General features: G+C 41.3%; 1 protein-coding gene across 4 annotated transcripts in view; it reads left to right on the forward strand.

The window, feature by feature from the left end:
• The window catches only part of LOC107088568 (tensin-2-like), an 83888-nt gene extending 61024 nt beyond the window's left edge, over positions 1 to 22864 (forward strand). For 2 of the 4 annotated variants that reach the window (XM_015380827.1, XM_015380831.1), the window contains exons 10-28: positions 166 to 230; positions 1549 to 1632; positions 5782 to 5894; positions 6374 to 6434; positions 6582 to 6657; positions 8191 to 8320; positions 9384 to 9449; positions 9562 to 9678; positions 12038 to 13600; positions 13847 to 14012; positions 17400 to 18487; positions 18581 to 18709; positions 18830 to 18925; positions 20501 to 20578; positions 20740 to 20817; positions 21547 to 21715; positions 21792 to 21860; positions 22155 to 22184; positions 22468 to 22864. In XM_015380827.1, the coding sequence (XP_015236313.1) occupies positions 166 to 230; positions 1549 to 1632; positions 5782 to 5894; positions 6374 to 6434; positions 6582 to 6657; positions 8191 to 8320; positions 9384 to 9449; positions 9562 to 9678; positions 12038 to 13600; positions 13847 to 14012; positions 17400 to 18487; positions 18581 to 18709; positions 18830 to 18925; positions 20501 to 20578; positions 20740 to 20817; positions 21547 to 21715; positions 21792 to 21860; positions 22155 to 22184; positions 22468 to 22606 (4317 nt within the window). In that variant the 3' untranslated portion in view covers positions 22607 to 22864. The remainder of the gene's footprint in view (positions 1 to 165; positions 231 to 1548; positions 1633 to 5781; positions 5895 to 6373; positions 6435 to 6581; positions 6658 to 8190; positions 8321 to 9383; positions 9450 to 9561; positions 9679 to 12037; positions 13601 to 13846; positions 14013 to 17399; positions 18488 to 18580; positions 18710 to 18829; positions 18926 to 20500; positions 20579 to 20739; positions 20818 to 21546; positions 21716 to 21791; positions 21861 to 22154; positions 22185 to 22467) is intronic. The other 2 variants (XM_015380829.1, XM_015380828.1) reach the window with 2 other exon arrangements.
• Positions 22865 to 23606: the final 742 nt, after the last annotated feature.

The following is a 23606-nucleotide window of genomic DNA, read 5'->3' on the forward strand; positions in this document are numbered from 1 at the left end:
CTTATATGTATCTGCTTATTTTTAAATATTAAAAAAAAATGTAAAATCAAGCTCGTAGGTCAGACTTTACGATCCTATAAAATGATTTGATCAGAAGAAGTTAAACTGTCTTTCGAAAAGATCAGTCCAGGATTTATCAAATATTTCTCCCACTTTTTTCCACAGGGCAACAAAGGGAAAACAGGCGTGATTATTGCAGCCTACATGCACTACAGCAAGATCTCTGCAGGGTGAGTTTATGGAGATGGCATGCAAGCTGGATTTTAGTCTCATCAGATCATCCATGCTTTGCAATTACTCAATGTCAATGGGATCCATTACAGTGGCTCTCAAACATATACACTCTCCTGAGACAACAACAACTAATTTCACAACCTTTGAGGTGACTTATTATTTTACAGTTCAGGTAAAACAGTAAGTCTGTTGGAGATGAAAAAACTGATGACTAAAAAGGGTTTATAACCTATTTGCAAAAGTATGTACACCCCTTTACTATTGTTTTGTGGAAGCCGGTTATGATTTAGTCTTCTTTTGGAGAAAGGCGTCAGCCTCCAATGGCATGAATTGGTAATTTATGCTGACTGAAACTTTTTGAGACTGTGAGGAACTTCTCTTGCCCATCTTCAAGGCATCATACAAATCCATCTAATATATTTTCTGGACCCCACTATCAGCGGCGACATTTTTATTATTTTATTTTTTTATAGAAACTTTTGCTTCCCATCCAGGAACCTTTTTTTAATTCAAATGTCAGAAATAACATTGAGTTGCTTTACACAGTAGCCCAACAAAGTTGTTTTCGCCTAGACAACATGCAAAAGCATTGATGGGAAGCACAGTCTTGAAACCTTAGATTCAAAGTCTGGTGGTTTGTTTTTTGGACTGTACATACCTGTTTTCTTTCTGCCTTCTCAATAATTCTAAGGAAATGTCCATTGGTTGATTTGTAATGTTAATGTTTTCCTACATTTTCTTCTGTTATTGGTGCGTTTTTATTGGTTATAAATATCTCTGTAGAGCTATTTTAGCTTTATTCCGTACCATATGTGCAATAAGATCCTTCTGATACACTGTAACTGTTTGATTTTGCACATTAGAAAAAGTAAAAAAATTATAATAGGAAAGCCTCATTTTAACTTTATCACTGATCACTGAAAATGAATAAGAATGAATGATTCTTCAGGTAAGGGTCCAAAATGACCAAGCAGGCTGCTACAAATAAAACTCAGAAAAATATTTGCAGAAACTAGTTTAAAACTATTTATCATAGTGTATTTTGTTACATCACAATACTTCAAAAGGCATGGTACATTGAAGTAATACTTACAGCTAGTAGTAACATCATACAGGTTGACTTAAAAAGAGATACATTTTTTCTTCCTGTAGCTTTATTTTGATTTGCATTCATGAATTGAATATGTTGGGTCCTATTCAGGAACAGTCCAGATCAGTTTATCCTGTGGTTTATGCCAGCTGTATCTTTTCCATGTACATTTGGAGCTCCATGATGGAAACTGTTAACCCACTACTGTATGTTTGTGTTTGCAGAGCGGACCAGGCTCTCACTACTCTTGCCATGAGGAAGTTCTGTGAAGATAAGGTGTCCTCTTCCCTCCAGCCATCCCAAAACAGGTAGAGGCTTCAAAGGAAATAAGTTGGAAGGATGTAGAAGAGGGGTTGGTGTCCAACATCATGTTTAAGATTACTGAACTGGATTGGCTTACATAATATTGTGTGATTTTTCATTGATATTAATCAATAGGGTTAGAGTATTTCCATAAAAATTCAGACAGGTTGCAGGTATTACAGGAGACAATCCCCCCTTACATTTGAATTAATTACACTTTGTTATATAAAGGAGTTTAGTGACCTCAAGTAACCCAGGTTTTGTGAGTGTAAAAAAAATGCTAAGCATGGTTTTCTAAAATGCAATGCCATTTATACTTTCAAGTCTCATAATATTAGAGCCACACCTATAGACATGGACCCAGATTCATATCTTCATATATAGTTTCGTATAGCCTTCATCTAAAGTATTTTGTTCCAATCAAAGATATACAACTTTCCCCACAGCATGATAGGTATAGTGTTTACACATACTTTACGGCTAAGCTGACTCCAGTACATACTGGAACCTACAGTGTATGTAGTAGACATCAGACTCTTGGCCATATTTTATATTTTTGTAGAGGAAATATTTTTATGCCAGTATTTTCTGTCCGGTAATTTTTCTTTAATGGCCTTCAAGATTTATTAACTAGGAATTATCTAACTGAGGTCTGTAGGGTCTGAGATAGAGCTCTTGGGTATTTTTGGGGTAGTTTTCCAAAATTCTGCTGGGCGATTGGATCGTAGTAACACACATGCACACTCCAAACCAGCAAATGGTAAAAACACCTGCTTTTATAATGTGGGGGGAAAAGTATCTATTCAGCTATTGATTATGCAACTTCTCCTACTTAGAAAGATGAGAGGCCTGTATTTTTGTCATAGATGCACGTCAACTATAAGGGATAAAATGAGAAGGAAAAATCCAGGACATCAAGTAATTGGTCAAAAACAAAAGTTTTACATAATACTTTGCAGCATAACCTTTGTTTGCCAATGTCAGAGGTCAAACATTTCCTTTTTGTGTTCACCAGGTTAACAAAAACTGCAGCTGCTATTTTGTTCCACTTCTCCATGCAGATTTTCTCCAGAAGTGTAATGCTTTGGATGTCAGGGTTCCTGTGTGTGTGTGTGTGTGTGTGTGAGAGAGTTATGCATCTTTTCCAGGGTAGAGAACCTGGGTAGTCTACACAGGCGATCTCATTACTCTCCTTAGAGGGCTTGGCTTTAAAAGAGCAGCAGAGCCTTCACTCAGAGCTGGTTTCTCCACGTCCTCATCTCTTGCTTCCTTCGAGTATTTTCCCTGACTTTTTTGGATTTTGTTTGGTTTTCAGTATTTTTGTATTTTTTTTCTGGATTTTTGCCTCAGTTGCCTGTTAGTCTTTATAAATCAGCAAAACTCACCTCTGCCTCCTCTTCTCTGCGTTTGGGTCCTCAAAGCCTCCACCCAACCTGACAGAAGAAACCAGCCATAATGGACCCAGCAGAAAAGGCAAGTGAAGTTTTAAGACTCTTAAGAGAAACATTTGATGCCCTACCCACAATCAGTCCACTTTGGAGGCAGGGAAGTTTCACCGAAGTAGCAAAGAGGGCATTACAGACTCATCCAGAACTCCACATTTTTTTTCTTTAGACAGTTACATAGCTTTGCCTGAGTGGAACTTACAGGCTACCATCGCTCAGCTCCTTAACAGATCTCCACCACCCAAACCTTCACTCTGTTTACCTGCTTCCCAGCTTCTGATCCCCAAGACTTACTTCGGCTTCCAAGCGCAGGCATTGCCGCCGGCAGAAAAATACTACGGCTTGTCCAGGGGGGCAGTCTGACGCCGCCGCACTCACTCTCCAGTGGGTCGGTCTGACGTGGCCACTCACTCTCGAGCAGGTTGGTCTGATGCGGCCACTCACTCCTGCACGGGTCGGTCTGACACCGTAGCTTCATCCCCATCGGGTCGGTCTGATGCTGCCGATCCCTCTCCTATAGGTCAGCCGGCTGCTAGCCTTACACTGGCCCCAAGCCAGGTCAGTTTCCTCTGTGGTCTCAGCCGCCACCTTCATGACTCCTATCTGTCCCCACCCCTAAGGACTATTAAAAATTCAATTGGCCCCACACAGTCTCAAATCATAATATCAGAGCACCCACAGCCAACCAGTCTTTCCTGAGCCAGAGCTGTTAAGTGTGCCAGTTTTCAATTCAGAGCCCTTTAGCGGGCCAGTTCCGAAGCCAGAGACCCCTGAGCACACTCTGTGCAGTCCAGAAACCCCTGAACCCCCAGAGACGCTGGTCTCGACTGTTCCTGTGGCAGAGACGTTGTCCTCCAAGATTCCTGCGGCAGATGCGCTGTCTTTCAATGTTCCTGCGGCAGAGACGGCGTCCTCCAAGTTTCCTGAGGCAGAGACGCCATCCTCCAGAGGTTCTCCTTTGTCGCAATCCCCCAGAGGTCCTCCTTCGCCGCTGTCTTCCTTCCTCGCCGTTCTCATGGCCCCCCTCCTGAGGCTCTCCTTTGCCGGCATCCTCATGAGACCCTCATGAGGCTTTCGGCCTCCTCGAGCTCTGCATTACCCGGCCTCACAGTCGGCCTCTGGAGACTCTTCATCTCCGGCCTCACGGCTGACCTCCATAGACTTCGTCATTACCCATCTTTGGTGGTTATTGTTTTTGGCATCTGGGTTGGGTTTTTGTTTCTTGCCATCCTTTCTGGGCCCTCATCCCCCCACACTGAGTGTGTTGTTTTGTGTTTTTTTTCTTTTTTTTTCTTGGGGTTTATTATTGTACTCTAAGGGCGTCTGGTATCCACCCTTAAGGGGGGGTACTGTCAGGGTTCCCGTGTGTGTGTGTGTGTGTGTGTGTGTCAGTGAGAGTTATCCATTCTTTTCAGAGTGTATTTTTGGGAAGAACTTTTGGATTTTGTTCAGTTTTCAGTATTTTTTTTTTTTCAGGTTTTTTTTCCGACTCAGTTGCCTGTAAGACTAAATCAGCAAAACTCACCTCTGCCTCCTTTTCTCTGCGTTTGGGTCCTCAAGGCCTCCACCCAACCTGACAATGGAGCTGTTACTGATGGAAGTCGGTTTTGACTTATAATCTCAAATACATGGTCATGCTCATTCCCCCCTTAAAAGGGATCAGTCATTCCCTTTGTAGAAAGAACACCCCCAAATCATAATGTTTCCACCCTCATGCTTCACAGTAGGTATGTGTTCTTAGGAGGCAACTCGGCATTCCTTCCAAGCACAAGTTGCATTTTTGCCAAAACTTATTTTGGTTTTATATGATCACATGATATTCTCCCAGTCCACTGTTGGATCATATACTCTCTAGCAAACCTTAGACATGCCTAGACATGTACTGTCTTCAGCAGGGGGACGCTGCACGATTTGAGTCCCTCTGAATTTCTGATGGTACCCTTTGTTACTTTGGTCCCAGCCCTCTGCAGGTCATTCATCAGGTCCCTCTGTGTAGTTTTGGGATTTTTGCTCACGAGTCATTTTGACCCTGGGGGCCCAAGACTGAGGAAGATGGACTTGTATTTCTTCAGTTTTCTTCCAGTTTCTCCCACCATTGATTTATTCACACCAGCCTGCCTACCTACTGTAGATTCACTCTTCCCAGCTTATTGCAGATCAAGAATTTTCTTCCTGGTTTCTTTCAACAGCCCTTTGGTCTTGTTTGAGGTTGCAGAGGTGTCTTTTATATTGATAACCCTTCTTGCTTGTTTGTGGGTGACCACGTGCTCATTTTTACCATAATTTACAAATAAATAATCCTGCACAGTGATACTTTGATTTTCTTTACTCAGTAGTCTCTTGTGTTTTTATTGAACCTATGGTGAAAATGATAGACCTCTGTCATTTTCTAAGTAGGACAACTTGCAGTCAGTACTTGACTAAATACGTTTTGCCCCACAATAGAAGTAGTCACATCTGCTTTACTGAAGTAATACCTGCTTTCTACCTTCTGTCCAAAATACAATGAAAGTAGAAAAATGTGTACTTAGTGTACTTTTCCATCTACTGTAGCCCAGTAATAGTTAAGACATTTACACAAACTGTTTTCTTTCCTGCATAACCTTTAAATAATAAACATTACAATGCCTGTTTTGTTTTTGGTTTTGTGTTTTTTCAAGCTTTATCTCTCTGCAATAAGAACCATTCCTACATTTATGTTTGTTTCAGGTATATCTATTACTTTGGAGGCCTTCTCTCTGGGGCAATAAAGATGAACAGCAGCCCTCTCTTCCTGCATCAAGTCCTCATCCCATCACTACCTAACTTCCAGGGTGAAGGAGGTACTTTATTTATTTATGTGAAGCCAAATCTTTATAATTTTTTTTTTAACCAAGTGGAGTACAATATTCAAGCTCTCAGCCTCTGGTTCTGAGAAAACAGGGAGATGAACTGTAATGTTTCATGCCTCTGATATGGGTAAGTAACCCAAGCATCAAGATCTGATGTGTATTCATGCTCAATTATTGTAAGGATACTATTAATGGGACCAAGTTGTGTGGTCTAAATGAGGAGTAATATAAAAATAAAACCTATAAGGGACATGATCTTTGTCTTGGGAAAGTCCCCAGACAGGCTTCCTACTGGAATCACACAAGTGTTTTTGACTGCAGATACCACAGACGGTTGAATTCACTCTCTACCCACACACATGCCAGCCTGTTTGTCTTTAATCTTATGATCAGTCCCAGAAGTCAGCGCATTCCTCTGTCCTGACGTTGATTATGCGCACTAAGTCTAAAACCATCTCTCCTCTTCCTAGGTTACCACCCCTTCTTGAAGATTTATCAGTCCATGCAGTTGGTCTACACTTCAGGCATATAGTGAGTCTGCCATCCTCTTAAAAGGCCAGATAGAGTGGGATGTCATTTTTGACGTCTCATTAGTTCGAAAGTTAAATATCAATATTGGTGTTGCTTACATTGTTTGCCTTGTGAAGGACTTATTCCTGAAGCTGTTGTTGTTCACAGTGACCTTCAAGGCACAGGGGGGAGGCGGCTGTGTGTGACCATCGAACCAGCTTTGTTGCTAAAAGGTGACATCATGGTGAGTCACATGTGAAGGAAATTCCAACTTAAGTCTCTAATCTCTAATCTACTGCAATGGGGGCTAAATGAAATATAGCGTTGGGATCAGACATAAAGACTATCAAAAAGAAAAGATATATATACCTCACATTCTGCCAAAATGACTCACATTCTGCCAAAATGCCAAAATGACTGAACTGTTTCATGTTTTTTTCTTATTACAGTCACAAACCTATGCATAGTTTTCAGAAGTCGTTACATATAGACATTTGAATACTGGATCGAGCTTTCAGTTAAGCCCTAAATTATTAATAGTCCTACAAGATTTAGGTGTAAGGTCATTATTAAAGGCTTTAATTTTGAGTTAACTGAACACATTACACTGGAGGTCTTCAACAGGGGTTCCGCAACCCGTAGGGGGTCCACTGAGGTACTGCATGGGGGTCGTGAAAGTTCTGGTTGTTTAGATTTTTTTTTTATATTTCAATTTTTCCCACTAATTGAAATGTCTTTAAATACACATTAACATGAATTCAACACACTATAGTAAACAGATAGGCAGAAAATGTCTTTCAGTCATAAATGCAAACATTCAGCGACACACAGGAGCTCTTTTAAGCTGGACACCGTTTAATTCACAACACCTGTTCCATCAACCAGGAACCAGAATCTGAAATACTTTAATAATCCCAGCGCAAATTTACTTTTGTTACATGACTCCATCTGTAATAGAGTGACTATAGGACCAGTTTGATATAACACAATTTCATACAATATATATAATTAGGCGGTCCCCGCTCCATCTCTTCATCAGTTTGGGGGTCCTTGGCCTGGAAAACGTTGAAGACCTCTGCATTAAACCTATTAATATGATTTTAAAAAGGTTAGCCTTCATTCAATTTGTGTGTTATTTCTTTGCAGCTTTTACCAGGTTTTCTTCCAAAAAAGCTGTGCTATGTCGCCTCATTAATATTAACTTCAACAATGTCCAGCTTTATTCTTACTGTAAAAGAAATACCCACAGCGAGGCAGCCAACAACATTTCACTGGTGTGTTTAAAGGGATGTGCATTGTGCAACAATTTCTTCCACATGCTTGTTTTTGATTTTTCTTGAGTTGTGAAGGCAACAAGTTAAAGTGGAATCGTAGTTAGGGTCATGACAGTTAAAGTGGACAAGATAAAAATTAACACTGATCTGTTTCATTTTTCAGAAATGTTACTTATAAACAGAACAATTATGTGCTGTTTATTGTTTGTTTAATTTAAATCCATACAAAACAGAATTAAGTTTGAGGCTGTAATCTGATAAAAAAAAAAAACTGGATTCTGTTGAACAGGTGTAAATATTTTTACATACAATTTTTTTTTTTTTTTATCTGTTTCTTAACCAGAAACCATAATCTGTCAGTGTGTCCAGTCAGTCTTTTCAAAGTGTAGGTGTCTCTCTCCAGGGAATACAAGGCTTCATATTAACTTCACTGGCCTGCAATTACCCCACAACTGCTTCACTCTGCTTTTTTTCTGTTCCTCACCTCCTGCTGCCATCTTCAGGTGAAATGCTATCATAGGCGACTGCACAGTACGGACAGAGACACAGTGTTCAGGCTGCAGTTCCACACCTGCACCTTCCATGGATCCCAGCTGTGGTTTGGAAAAGGGGAACTGGATGAAGCTTTTACTGGTGGGTTCATCAACTTGGTAGATACAGCTGACAGGAGCTTAGGAATTATAGACAGTTGAAATGTGTGGAGGCTGTTAATGAACATGAATCATTGAATTAACAAATATGATTGTATTGATCAGAACCTATTCTTTTTAACTAAGTCTTAAATATAGATTTGGATGCACTTTGTTCTGTATTTTTTCTTGAGTTACACAAACAAAAGGGCCTTCTAATAAAATAGTCATAATGAATAGTTAATCATATTTCCAAAGTTTGTTCTTCAACTTTGTTTATTTTTTACTAAGTAGAATATATATGCATACAATTTATCTTCAAAAAATTATAAATATTTTTCTTGCAAATAGGAAATAAAAGGTGTTAATCAAATTGCTTGATTATAAAGGTATATAAGTCTAATCCATCATATCAAAAAAATGTTGAGGAACAATTAATTATTACTGAAAAAGTATTGTTATTCCCTAAATACCTGATTTCTTTGCACAGTTTTACTGTAGATTTTCATTTCTGCATGACAGACTGACTTAACAGCAGTTTATAAAACTGCCGTTTTGGGAAAATCTTTGCACTGGTTCAGCTTTGTGGTTGAATAAATCCTTAAATACTGGTGGTTTGATTGCCATACTGTAAGTAATAACAGCTCCCCAGAGTAGAATATAGGGAGATTTAGTTGTGATGGTATTCGGTCGGTGGACATGCATTACTTAAGTCTATAATGAATGTCCTCATTACTTCAGCTCTTCCCTAGTTTCACTTTCTCTGAAGTAACAGATCACGTGTGTATAGGAACATTGTGTTTTTCATTCCTAAAATGAAATGAAGCACTATAGATGTTGTGAAGTATATGATCATCAGTCATGCACTTCAAAATGCATGGTGGACTAAGTGTTGGAGTTTTCCAGGGTTTGACAACATGCTAAATACCACTTATACAACACTCATATAGCTAAATACAATATGAATATTTTTACCTTAAAAAAACAGAATTATTTTTTTCATTGCTAGACTAAAGACTCTAAGATTTTTTTCACTCTTAATATACTTCTTGTACATTTATCCTCAGATGAACGTTTTCCATCCGATGCCACTGTAGAGTTTGTCTTCTCTTCAGGACCTGAGCGAGTCAAAGGTTGGTCTGCCTTACTTAAGATTTTGCATCAGTACTGGACATGAATGTTTTTTCATTGATTTCAAGAAAAAAAAAAAAATCTAAAACCAAAGGCATGCTTTTTTTTCCACAGGCCGTGAATACCACAAAAACGACCCAGCAGTCACTGTGGACTACAACACATCTGACCCGGTGGTTCGTTGGGACTCCTATGAGAACTTCAACCAGCGGTATCAGGACAGTCTGGAGGGTAAGTTCACTGAATGCTGTTGTAAATCAGTTATATACACTACTATGAGTAATTTATTTTACAGATGATGTGGGTCTGTTGGGCTCTTCATGCCCTGGTAATCACTGTGTACTGATCATATCAAATAAAAGAGTCAGCTCCTCGAAGATTGAAGGAGTGATCCTAGCAGTGGCGATTTCTCATTTAATATCAGGGAGGCTAAACCTCCCCTGTAAATGTCATGAATTTAATTGATAAAATATGCATTGTCAAACTTTTTAAATGTAGCTATTAAAATACATTAAATATGCGGTAAAATGCTAAGAATTTCATGAGTATATTGCACATTAATTAATGATTTATTCCGCTCTCGGATGCAATCTCTCCTCCACTCTGGAGCAGCAGGACCCTTTGTCATTCTCTATGACAAATCCCTGCTGAGGTTTGAGTCTGTTGAGGTAAGCATTGAGAAAAAAGAGCCCTGATTTGATAACACGCCAAAACAGATCACTTCCAGTGAGGCTAAACCTCCTAGGGGGTCTATGGAGCAGGCGCGGGTCATGAGGCTAGCTGTTTGATGCTGATTGGCAAACATACTTAAGGATGTTTGACTGACAGTGGAGTTTTTTTTTTCCTGAGTCAAGAAGGAGAAATGATTATTCAGTCAGAACAGTCATCTTGTGCTGAACTCTTGCCGTGGTTTCTGAAGTTTATTATTTTTTTAACAGCACTTCACAACAGCTATTTTTAGTCATGTGTTTTATGTGTCTCAACATTTGTATACGCAATAGGTGACATTTGGATTTCATTAACACCATTGAACCTCCCCTGTTTCAGAGAGCAGCAGCCACCAATGGGTTTTGTTAATCTTGATTGATTGATTGGCTTTTTATCTCACAGTGGAGAAATTAACTTGTTACATCAGTTCAAATAGGCAAAGAAGAAGAATGTGCAAAAGGAAGAAAAAGGTTCATGAGACATATAATTTCAATTCAATTCAGTTTATTTATATAGCGCCAAATTCACAACACATGCCATCTCAAGGCACTTTACAATTCAACCAGATCATACAATCAAACTGATACAAAGTTTTCTATCTAAGGAAGACCAGTTGATTGCTTTGACTCATTGACTCAAATACAATCCCTCACACTAAGCATGCTTGTAGCGACAGTGGAAAAGAAAAACTCCCTTTTAACAGGAAGAAACCTCCAGCAGAACCAGGCTCAGTGTGAGCGGCCATCTGCTGAGGCCGACTGGGGTTAAGGAGACAGAAGCAGAGACACAAAAAGCAGCTGTAAAAGGTGGACCCGTCCAGGAAACACACAGCCAGGCCGACGAGCTTTGAGCCAGCTCCCATGCCAGAGGACGAAGAGAACACATCCACCCAGTCACGGTCAGAGAAACAGGACCACAATGGAAATCAGCCCGATCTCCAGCATCTATAAACAAGGGTGTTGATGGGAGCAGCACAGCTGATGTTTCTCTCCAGGATGGTGTCACAGCCAAACAGGAACAGACGAGGCAAAGCTACTCTGAGGAAAAGCAGAGAGAGCAGAACGTTAGAGATTGTATATACAGTATATACAGCGGGTCCACATATGACAGCTTATTGTTATTATATTTTTTTCATAGTAGAATCATTATACCGGTTTATTGCACAGGGTGGATAGATTTATATATATAGTTATTGCACTGGGTGTCAAATATAGAGAAACGGTTATTGCAAATGGTAAATTGCACATCTTGTTTGCAAAGTGGTAGCAGGAGATGCAGTGATTAATTGGTTACAGTAATGCTACAGTGGTCCTTCACAGCGGGGGAGGAAAACAAACCTAATAAGTTACCTCCTGATGATCAACCTCTAAGTTTATGTTCTCATCTGTACCTTTGGTCATAAAATGATAAGGTTTTGACTTGGAGTGTGTTCAGGAGGATGAACCTCCATTCTGCTTAGATACATCAGTGCCCCAAATACAGTTTGCCCTGTGTGAGCCAAAAGAATTGATAAAGACTTCTGGATATGAGTCGAAACGTAGTCCGGTTGCCTTCCAGTTCAAGCCTGTTTGTGGTTTAAAACCACAATTTTTTCACATGCAAATTAGTTTATTGAGGTGGTTCAGAATCCTTTTTGTTTTGAAGTTCCTAGAGTCTTTTTTTCACAAAGAGAAGAACCCAGGCCGGCCTGAAATGTATTGTGAGAACTATATATCCCTTCTGATATTGAAATGCCTTGGTATTCCCTAAAACGAGTAGGAGATATTGGCTATTGAAAGGGTTTGCTACCTTCCAGGACTGAGTCTGGATGGCCGAAATGATGGGTGGAGAAATTACATTGACTTTAAGCTAAGATGTCTTTTTGTTTTTAATGTTGTTTCAGATATTGGCCATACCCGAGGTCCTTTGGATGGGAGTCTATATGCTCAGATAAAGAAGCGCCGGGGACCCAGCTCTGGTTCTCTGACGTCAACCAATGGCAGCAGCCCAGGTGGGGCCCCTGCAGAAGACAGACCCGATCATCTGATCCCTCAAGGTTCTGACTCCGGTCTTTCAGCTCATTCCCTCCACTTGAACCAATCATCTATTCATTCTGACCACCCAGAGGAACCTGTTCGTCCCCCTCCCCCTACCAGACAGGAAAGAGAGGACCTGGATCGTCTTCTTGGTGGGATTGAGGGAAACCAAGATGGTGAGCGAGAGACCGCCATTTTAGATGATGGAGATTCCTGGCCCCCGGAGAGAACTGGGACACTGAGGCTCAGTCGGTCATGTTCTTGTAGGGATGGTTACAGGTCTCAGCGCTGCGCTGAACCGGGTTGTGACCGCACCCTCCTCATGCCAAATGGCTACTGCCTCGATCGAGCTCCCGGCACTAACGGGCACCTTGGGTCAACCCCTTCCACCAGTCCAAACCCAGCCGGTCCTCCATCACACATGGATATGTGTCAGCATTACAGCCAACAGACCCACCAAGCTCTTCCCCCACCAGATCTAGTGTGGGACCGACAGAGCGGCGCACCTCACTGCTTACACCGTTCCTGTTCTGAGGCCCCTTTACCTCGACATATCTGTCCATACCCATCTCCAGACCTGACCCCTCATTCTCATAATGCTTCTCACCACCATCCATTATCTCCTGCTAGTCGACTTTGCTGTCGTGAAGATGTCCCCTTCCATCATCCTCCCTCTCACAGTCTCCACCACACGCACCCAAACCACCCAAAGCCCTCCACCAGCCCCACTTACCATGATATAATGTTGATGGATAACTTACCGCCCCTGGGCTGTCCTTGTAGGGACTGCAGCATTAGGAGAGAAGATTCAGCAGCCTACCATACTTTGAGGATAGACCGTGGTGACAGCTTTCACTGGGACAGAGAGGCAGATATCCAACAGCGAGAGGCAAGACTGAGAAGAGCCAGGGAGACGGAATTAACCAGAGGACCAGAGCTTCCCTGGGAAAGGGATCCTGGGCTCAGACGAGACAGAGAGCTGTCACTCCACTGGGAGCGGGACCGAGAAGCCGAGCTGCAGTGGGAGAGAGAAAGGGAGGCAGAATATTGGCACAGGCGGGCCACTGTAGCTTCCTACGGCCTACAGGGACACGACCTGCCTGCCTTCAACTTCGACCCTTTGCCATCAGGTCACCCAGCTTATCCTGAAGCCTCGAGGTCACATTCTCATTCTCACCTGGATCTGAAGTACAGCAGCAGCGGGTACCAAACACCACGACAAGTGTGCCCCTGCTCACCTTATCAGCCTTCGCCCTCTGAGAGCAGAGGCTATGCCTCTGGCTACCAGTCTGAGTCCACATCCCCTCTGCCACCTCCTTCCTCCATGGTAGGGAGCTGTAGCCACAGCAACGGACCAGCAGACCATAACCCTAACCACCATCACCACCATGCGGACTCACAGCAGTCTTACAGCTCTGACTCACATACTGGTGAGTAAACACACACTATACGTAGCATGTTATTACTTAACAGGAATGCTGAGGGAATAAATGATCCCTGATCAACAAAGCAGGCATTGAAAGGTTATGCTCAACAAGGTAGATTCCATTTGCTTTACTCAGAAACTCATTGTTGTTGCCTGTAGAGACTACTCACATAAGTATCTTCTAGTTACATAAGACCCCATCTAAATGTGTGTTTTTTTAACATGTTCCACTCTTCCCGTCCTGTCTTAGAGGGCCTTCGTAGTTCTGGTGAGAGTGTGGGCTGGAGGGATCACATCACCCAGGGGTCCTTTAGGAGGGTCAACAGAGACGGCCATGTGGCTTGCTCCACACCATCCGATATGTCTGGGCCGCCCACACCTGTGCACACCAGTAGCCCGCTTCGCACCCAGGAGAGGTACTCCACATAAGAAATTGATTTGAGGCGCAGCTATATGGTGCATTGCAAAAGTACAAATACTTTTAATTAGTTAATGTTACTAAAACCAACACCAAACTAAGTTATTGGATTAAATATGAAATTCTAATACGAAATTGTATGTGACTAACAAGTAGAAGGAAAATAAAGACTTAAATATTAAGTCATACACTCATTCTTGGAAATACATTAACATTCGCTCTCCCTTTACACCTTACACCTACAGGCATATCTAAACATGTTAGAATAAACTAATACTACTATCTAACAGAGAACTTTAAACCACTGAGAAATAGTCCAGTTCATTTGTCCTATGCAGAATTAGGATGGCTCTAAAAGATATGCAGTATTTGTCTCTGCATCGTGGGTCTTTACAGCTGACAGTCTCAACCCACTGTAAACATTACCCAAAATAATTCAATAAATACCTCCCCCCCCTTTCCTTCCCACACCTTTTCCTTACCTCCTTACCAGTCCATTTTCTATGAATACGCGTGGATTCAGCTGTTCTACAGCGATTACCATTTGTAGCTTCCTTTCTCTGTGGAGGGTCTCAATGACTGTCATCTGGACATCTGTCAGCAATTTTCCCTCTGATTTTGTAGCCTGCTGACATCTACGGAGAAGCCATTAAGAGGCTTTGGAAACATTTCCAGGTGTTTGGGGTCATTTAGCTCATAATATTCTAGTTACTCAGGCACTTCACTCTGGATTTTCATTATCTGTATATCTTAACTATCTGAATTTCTAGAAATAAAGGCTTTGAATGTCACTCACTGTTAAAAGTCTTTGTGATGTTGGAGCTTACATCCCAAATGGGGTGTTGTGATTTTATGTTCAATTCTATTCCCAGTCAGCTGGGAGTTTATATTTCTGATACTTTAAGATGTTTATTGCCCTCCCCGGTAGGGGTGGTAAAATATGTTATTTAATCAGATATTGTTTCAGATTTTATATATTGTTTATGACACACAGTCCTACTGTGTGTTAGAACAATAGATGAAAGAGTGGTTTGAGCACAAATCATGGTCAAACAGTTATTTCTGCACATACATGGAATAAATTCACCACAACTTCTGTTCAAAATATAAGATTTTATTAACAAAAATCCTTCAGTTCCAAGTCAAACATATTCCAGTTTAACACTCTCAACTAAGAATAGTAAAACTCAACTAAACTAAACTAAACTACTATGTACAAAGAGGAAGGGGAAAACGGTTGAAAACCATATTGCAGTTTAAGATGAATCTTGTGTTTAAACAAATGATCAAATTAGCTTTCCACTAATTTTAAAGTAATTGGAATGTTTTCAGAACAATTCACAATGCGAATCCATGAGGTGAATAAAACATTATTTAGCCAAATAATGTTTTATTGAATGATTTGCTCACTCAAAAGCCTTTAGTTAAATGATTCTTTACCCTCTTTGAAATAGCTAGCAGCGAATAGACATCAGGATTCCACTTAATGACTCTTGGTCATACTTGGTAATGGAAATGTAATGAGCATATGAGGAACACATGAACACTACTGTTATACCAGTGTTTAAACTCTCAGTGAAATAAAGCTTGTCCAAGCTTTAGCAACAGCTCAACACATATTCCTGTAGCATAGCATAGCATGCAGTCTATTCTGTTAGCCTAACTTTACTCATCAGTAACACATGTTGTTTGTTCTGTCCCTAATCATGCCAGACCTGCAAACCTTTTTTTTTTCATGTACAGTTGGAAAGCTTGAGTTCCATCCAGCTGCAGCTCAGCAGTCAGGGCAGCGACCAGGGGTTCTTTGTCTTAGTCTCACAGCAGGGGTCCCTCAGGCTCACAGCCAGGGCACGGTTCTCACCCAGTTTGGCTCTATAAGTTCTGAAAATGTGTTGCAAAAGGTCTGTTTTGCAGCAGTTTGATTCTGAAAGGTTCTGACCTATCCTTGATTGTTCTGGAGATCTGGTTCCCCTGGGGCCCGCATCTCCACTGGGGTGGAGAACCAGCCAAAGCGGACCCCAGCTTGCTGGGCAAGGGAGAGGAACCAAAGAGCGCAGGAGGCAAAGAGATCAGGAGGCAAAAAGAGAGAGAATTCTGTGTGCTCTGTGGTTTTGTTCTGTCCTCACACAGAACAAAGTCACATGGCAAGTCACACCTCTGTGACTTGCCTTCCGAAGCCTTGGCTGAAACGAAGTCCCCCAGCTGTTATTCACCAAAGCTGCGTGTTTTCCTCTTGTCATCATGTCAAGATTAAATATGGACACTGGTTCCCAATGTCCAAAAACCATGATCATGGCATATGGCGCAACAGGGGGAAACAGTTAAAGTTTTCAAATCATTCTTAATTTTTTTGTGTCTCAATCAAGTGCTGTGTTTTTTAATCGTGCACACAGCCAGTGTTTCGTTTTTTTACTGTAATAATAATCATGTGTATCCTTTATAGTCCCATCCCAGTAGTCAGAGATTATGAAATCCGGAGCATAATGCAGCACAATGAAGTCCAAGGAATATACCAGGCTAAGAATAAAGTTGTGAAGTTTGAAAAAGGGTCAGGTTTTTATTCTCACTTTAAAGCACTGTTCAATCTGTTTTGCGAAAATAGGAGAAGGCACAACTGAAAACCTATCAAGTTATGGCCTTTCAGCTAAAATTGCAATTCAAGTAGAAAAATCTATTGATGGAACATATGTTAATCAGGCACTCAGCATATCTGTTCTTTATGAAGTGTGGGAAGAAGAAAGGCATTGCTAAAAGAAAACTATAGGAAGTCCTGATTGCTATGAGCCATATAGGAAGCAAAGCAAACATGTGAGAAAAACTGCTTTGGTAATATGAGACCCGAACGGAACGTTTTGATCTACATGCCGTTGCCATATGTGGAGGAGGCCCATCACTGCACATGACCCTAAAAATGCCTGTTTATCATGCACACCCGCAGCACGATACTGATCAGCATGCTGTGAGAAGGCTGATAAAGTTTGAACTAGTTTCCATAAATAAATGGGAGAAAATGTTGGTCTCAAGGCATCAAAAACTAGTAGAGAAATACCTTACAGACTTCCATTTCCAGGACAACAGACTTTGATTCTGCAAAATATTAATGACCTGGGATAAGATTTTTTTTTATGCATTTTCTATTTTGCTGGATAGATTGTCCTTTTTTTCACTCTACTCTAAAATGGGACACTACTATTTACTCATTCAGTCTATTACATAAAATTCATTGAAGTTCATGGTTCTAAATGATAAACTTTTACATTGTTCACCATTTCTGAACATAGAATTTATTTGTAATCCCCTTTGTTAAATTGGGGTTTTTTAATCGTGCACACAGCCAGTGTTTCGTTTTTTTTACTTTAATAATAATCATGTTTATCCTTTATAGTCCCATCCCAGGAGGCAGAGATTATGAAATCCGGACAACAGACATCATCGGCAGTGACAGTGAAGGTTCCCCAGCCCAGGACGGACTAGTTGGTAACAGTAATATAACTCAGCAATCTCCAGAATGCCCACAAAATAGCACCAAACAGGCATCTTTATCACCTACCAAATCAGATTCCCCAGGAGCAGGCCATCCTCTCAGTACTGTACCTCACCAACACAGCACCATAGATGCCCCCTTAGCTGCTTCTTTAGACTTTGAGACAACAACCCCAAGAAACCAGGAGCACTGCCAGGTTCACGCCTCATCAGCACCAAGCACACATTCCCAGCCTGTCCCTCTCAATCCTTCCCCACTCAGTCCATCAGAAGCTGCTGCTGTCCCCTCAACGGTGGCCCAGCATGTAGTCCAGACTAAGACCCAAACCCAAGCCAGTGGTCCTGCTGGACCTAGTTCAGCACATGTGAATGGATCTTCACCAGTAAAGTCTAACCCAGAGAACTCTAAGCACCCCATCTCTAACCCCCCATCTGGTCCTACAACGTCATGCCCACAGCCTGGTTCCAGCAGCATGGATGGCTCTCCTGTGTCAGACACCCCAGTTCCTGGTTTTGCAACTCTAGGTAGAAGGTTAATGTTGAGCGGGTCAGAACCCCACCACTCACATTGCCTACAGCACCATGGACACCCTAATCACCATTATGCAACTGTGGACCATAGCGCTGTTCTGGACTCTAACAAGAGAAATGGTTATCTTGGTCCTACCCCACATCTCCACCCAGCCTCCTACTCCAACTACTCTACCATCTCAATCCCTCTCCCACACCCACAGCCCCCTCTGCCAGAGAAACGGCATCAGCCCACCCAGCCAGGCTCCCCCAGTGAGGGAGGGGGATCAGCCGTGGGCCAGGGGCCTGCCTCCAGCTCCCAGCATCAGCACCACGTCACATTTTCTCCTACAGTGGGGAAAATTGAACCACCTGCAGGTCAAAATGAAGTGGAAGGCGGAACAGACACCCGAGTCAGTGTTAAGTTTGTCCAAGACAGTTCAAGATTCTGGTACAAACCAGGCATCTCCAGAGAGCAAGGTAAGGCCACTAACTACAGAACCATTTTTTTGACAACCAAAGACTTTGAAATATAAAGAATAAGGATTAGACTTTTTTTGTGTTTGTCCATAGCAATTGCAGCTTTGAAGGAGAGAGAGCCAGGAACCTTTCTGATCAGGGACAGTAACTCCTTCCAGGGAGCTTATGGTCTGGCCCTAAAGGTGGCTATACCTCCACCCAATGTGAACCTCAATAGCAAGGGTACAAAGGGCTTTTTTTCCCCTTACCTTTAATTCTTCCTTTCTGTCTACATTCTTCACTAGGATGTTCTAGAATAGAGAGACATCAAGATTTCTAATAGTACAAACCTGCTTTTCACAGCGAGTGATCCACTGGAGCAGCTGGTGAGACATTTCCTGATAGAAACAGGCCCTCGGGGAGTTAAGATCAAAGGGTGTCAGAACGAGCCCTACTTTGGTATGTTTTCCTATTTACATCCAGACAAATTCAATGGCAATGATTCACCAGAAGGTCTTTAATTTTATTACATTTGGCACGAAAATTCATGCTAGTTAACTAAGGGAGCTTTCATTTCTGTGTGAAAAGATCTGTACTGAGCCAATCTTTCCCCTAAAAAACAAAATGCCAAAACTGAAAAAAATGTTTCATGACTACCACTCAAAATATAAAATAGTCTTACTTTAGAATACAAGCAAAAACAAAAATATTTCATCCCCTTAGTTTAACTTATACACACCAATGATCCAATTGTCTTGATTTTTCTTAGACACAATATACCGGTATGCAGCCTTATAAAAGTATTCCTACTTTTTATTTTTATTACTGAACATCTAAAAGGTGTGGTAAACATTTTAAATGAGTCTCCCTCAGACAATGCTTTGAAAAGCCTGTTTTCCTCCCACATTTCTAGCTTCATCTTTTCTTCTTAAAAGATGCCATAAGCCAAACCTTTTTTAACTGGCATAGACTTAGACTGAACTTTATTTATCCCTTAAGGTTACTCCAGGGAAATTCTGGTTCCTGTAGCTTGTATAGAGTACAAAGAGTTAGAACTGTCACCCGATTAAAGAGAGAGACTGATTAAAGTCCCCCGAAATTATTATAAATGCATTAGGGTGCTGAGTCTGTAGCCTGGCTGTGATAGCATGTTTCTCCTGACAGGCAGCTGCTGCGTCCGCTCTCAGGGGAATGTAAACGCAGATGGCAATTACGTAATATAAATAATAAGGCTGCAAGCTAACTGCTCAAGGTCCCGGCAGCATATCACAGTCTTTACAGAGAGATGTCCTGGGTTACACCAGCGGTCGTTCACAAACATAATCAGGCCCAACCACACCTTTCCGTTTCCCACTAGCTTTAGTGTCTCTATCGGCTCTCACTGCAGTGAATCCCAGCAAGTCCACATTAGTGTCGGGTACAAGGTGGTTTAGCCATGTCTCCGTAAAGATTATCAGGCTTTTTTCTCTATAAATCCACCTGTTGTTCAGTGGGGTCAACTTATCAACCTTTTTAGACAGCGAGTTCACATTCTCCATGATTATGGAGGGGATTGATCGTTTGTACCGCCTCCGATTCTCCGCTAGCCTAGCCTTAAGCTTAGCACCAGCTTTGCAGCCTCTGTATTTCCCCCTCAGCTCCTTAGGAATGGCGTGTCGTATAGGCACGTGTACGTAAGAAAACATGCATGTTGCATGTTCAATAAAAACATAAAATTATCCCACGGTTGGAAAACAGTAGAATAATTGGAATAAATTAAAAGGTACAAAACAGCTGAAAATGTTTTTAAAAGAGTGAACAAACAGTGGAATCTAGAGAGCTACTGGAGAGGCTGCCATCTCCTACAGCACTGAAAGAGCGAAAGACAAGTTTTCATCAGTTTAAAGAGGCAGATTCTGTGATTTATTTATTTTTTGGCTCTGAGGTTGGTTTTTAATTTTCATCTTTATTTAGATCCATGATTTTTACATCTGTCCATATTTTTGTTCACTTTTTTAAACTTATAAGATGTTTTCTCTCATTTTTGATCAACAGGGAGTCTGTCTGCATTAGTCTATCAGCACTCCATCACACCCATATCTCTGCCCTGTGCTCTTAAAATCCAAGAAAAAGGTTGGTTCTGTCTGAGGCTTATGTTATGATAAACCAATTGCTAAAATGTATCATGCTTTAATGTTAAAAGTTCATACAAGTTAGCATTCTGCAGATTCTGCTTTACATAATGCTTCCTTGGATCTAGAAATAGTTTCCCTTGCTGAACCTGATTGTTTCAGATCTTGTAGGAGAGGTGCAGGAGGTGCAACCAGTCAGCAACATCAGCACAGCTGCAGACCTGCTGCGACAGGGAGCAGGTGAGTGTTTTTCATGCTGCCTTCTTTGTTAGCCCTGCCTGCGTTAGGACCCTGGCGTACAACTGACGTCCCAGAGTCTTCTTAAACTGGCATATGCTGAACTTTCTATCGATTTTTTCACTTTTGGGCATATACATAGCGTGCTCATAATGAGTCCTCAGCCTATGTCCAATGACAGCCTAAATTATGCATAACGCACGGCAGCGTAATGCCAATGAAATGATGCACAACCCAGTGTCCTAGTACACCTAAGGACACTTTTCAAAACACTTAAGGACACCTGTACAGTGTCCTTTAGTGTTTTGAAAAGCACTTGAAATAAAATGTATTATTATTATTGTTTTTGGCTAAATAAACCTGGAGAGGACCAGGTCCCCCGCGGTGCCCTGTGGGGGCCGCTCGAGGAGTGCAGAATCGGGGGCCCTTTACCAGGGGCCAAAAATTACAATAGCTAAAAATAAGGTAAAAATATATGTTTGTTTTGGACAAAGTTTGCATTCAGACTCTTCTGTTTCAAAAGTAGTTTTATTCTTTGTAAGACTCAGTGGTTTAAAGTGTTAACCTCTCTGATAACAGTTTAACGGGTAGAAATGTATTTGAAAGGCACATCTAGGAAATATAGAAATGTATTTGTTTTTCTCAACCATGTGTCAGAGGAGGCTTGAGGGAGAAAGTATGTGACACGGTGGAAATAAGCATTGGTGCATTTGTTCCTTGTTTTTAACCCAGCCTGTAATGTCCTCTACCTGAACTCTGTGGAAACCGAGTCACTTACCGGCCCCCAAGCAATTGCCAAAGCAACAGATGCAACCCTGGGTCGCCATCCTCGGCCGTCAGCCACGGTGGTCCAGTTCAAGGTGACATCACAGGGCATCACGCTGACTGACAGCCAGCGAAGGTAAAACAAATTTTTCTGTTGATTTTTTTTTTTTTTTTTTACTTCCCTTCTTTATTTAATTTTTTTTCTTTTTCAGGGTTTTCTTTAGGAGACATTACCCAGTGAACAGTGTTACCTTCAGCAGTGTTGACCCAAAGGACAGAAGGTAGGATAATCGAACAAGATGTTGTTCAGGTTCCCATCTAAACTAAAATGAACCTCACAGCTTTCCTGTGACCATGAACAATAATTGCATTAAGTGGCTTTGTTTAAGGCATGGAATTCTGTTTTGCTTATTTTTTCCTTTTTTAGTTCTTTTTTCTATTGCCTGTGAGCATCATTTGGATCTTTGTAGGCATGCTGGCTGCAGCATCTGCATCAGCTGGTTTAGTAGCTCTGCCTGCGTGTTTCAGTGCATGTCTGAGTCGGCTTTCTGTCTCTTTCTCTCTCTGGACTCTAGGTGGACTAACTCTGACAACGCGGCTGTTAAGTAAGTGCTCTGTGAGTTTGTAAGACCTTTAAAGAAAGTAGCTCTGGGGCTGAGAAACAAGCAGCAATAAGAGGCTCTGCATGGCATCAGATAGCGTGCAAGTCTTGGCAAAACACTCAGTCAAGCAATCAAGATTTAATTATGAGATCAAGTATTATGTGACCCAGTTACATAACACTGGTTCTTATTGTTTTACTCACAACAGGTTCTTAAACCACTACTCAGACAAACTAAATATTTGGCTTTTTAATCTTTTTTTTTTCCTCCTTTCCTTTCCCTGCAGGGTGTTTGGTTTTGTTGCTAAGAAACCAGGCAGCATGGCAGAGAACGTGTGCCACCTTTTTGCAGAGCTGGACCCGGAGCAGCCTGCTTCTGCTATCGTCAACTTTATCAATAAGGTCATGCTAGCACAGCGCAGATGAAGAAACCCAAGCAACTCTTTTCTACGGAACATTTACAGCCCGTTAACGGCTTATGACGGTGTTATTTTGATGAGAAGACTGTCCATTGTTTCTGGTAGTGTGAGCCTCCAGAGAAGTGGCATTCTGACAGAAACAGCACAATCATTTATCAGGGGCTGTTATCAAAAGGCGAGCTTTAAGCGTTAAGCAGCAGTTACCAGCTGTTACATTTAGTCAGGGGATACATTAGCCATCATTTAAAACAACCTTGTTTTTTGTAAACCCAAACTCAATCCTCAACCCATGTTGAGGATTGAGGATCAACATGCTACAAAGTTACACTGTTAAATGAAAGTATTTCTTTCATATTTTATCTTTGAAATACCTTATTTCCATCAAAATGATTTTTATCCTAATAGATTAGTTCTAAATACACCCAGCTTACAGATGTGCCTACAGATGTGTAGATGAAAACAATCTATTGAATTACATTAACAGCAACCAACCAATTCTGAAAAAACTCATCTACTGATCATATTAGAACTACTGACCCTTATTCTATGACCACAGAAACCAGTCTTGCCTTTTGATACAAGCCCCCGATTAAATGACCACACACTGCATCACACTGTTGACTTAAACACGGACAAATGACCAAACAGCTCTGGTGAAGGTAAATATTTTAGACAGAACTGCCTTAAATGACAAACAGGTGTTTATATTTTGTGCTTTTAAAAATGCCTTATTTTTCTGTAAAAGAATAACCAAAGGGATGTAATTAACCTCCTATATGTTGAGGTATTCTGACGTATGCATAGCACATCCAAACTGTGCCTTCGCTAGCATTAAACACCTTTATAATCAGAATAGACAATCATCATTGGGTTGGACTCACATTTCTTCTTCCACTCAGAGTGAGCAAGAAACTAAGGCTGAAGAAGGCAAACTGAGACGTGAGGTTTTTTTTTTATCTTATGATGAGGGAGCTGTGTGTGTGGGTTGAAGGTAAATGTGTGGTGAG

Source organism: Cyprinodon variegatus, unplaced genomic scaffold (assembly GCF_000732505.1).
Source record: "Cyprinodon variegatus isolate N-32 unplaced genomic scaffold, C_variegatus-1.0 Scaffold222, whole genome shotgun sequence".
Taxonomy (NCBI): domain Eukaryota; kingdom Metazoa; phylum Chordata; class Actinopteri; order Cyprinodontiformes; family Cyprinodontidae; genus Cyprinodon; species Cyprinodon variegatus.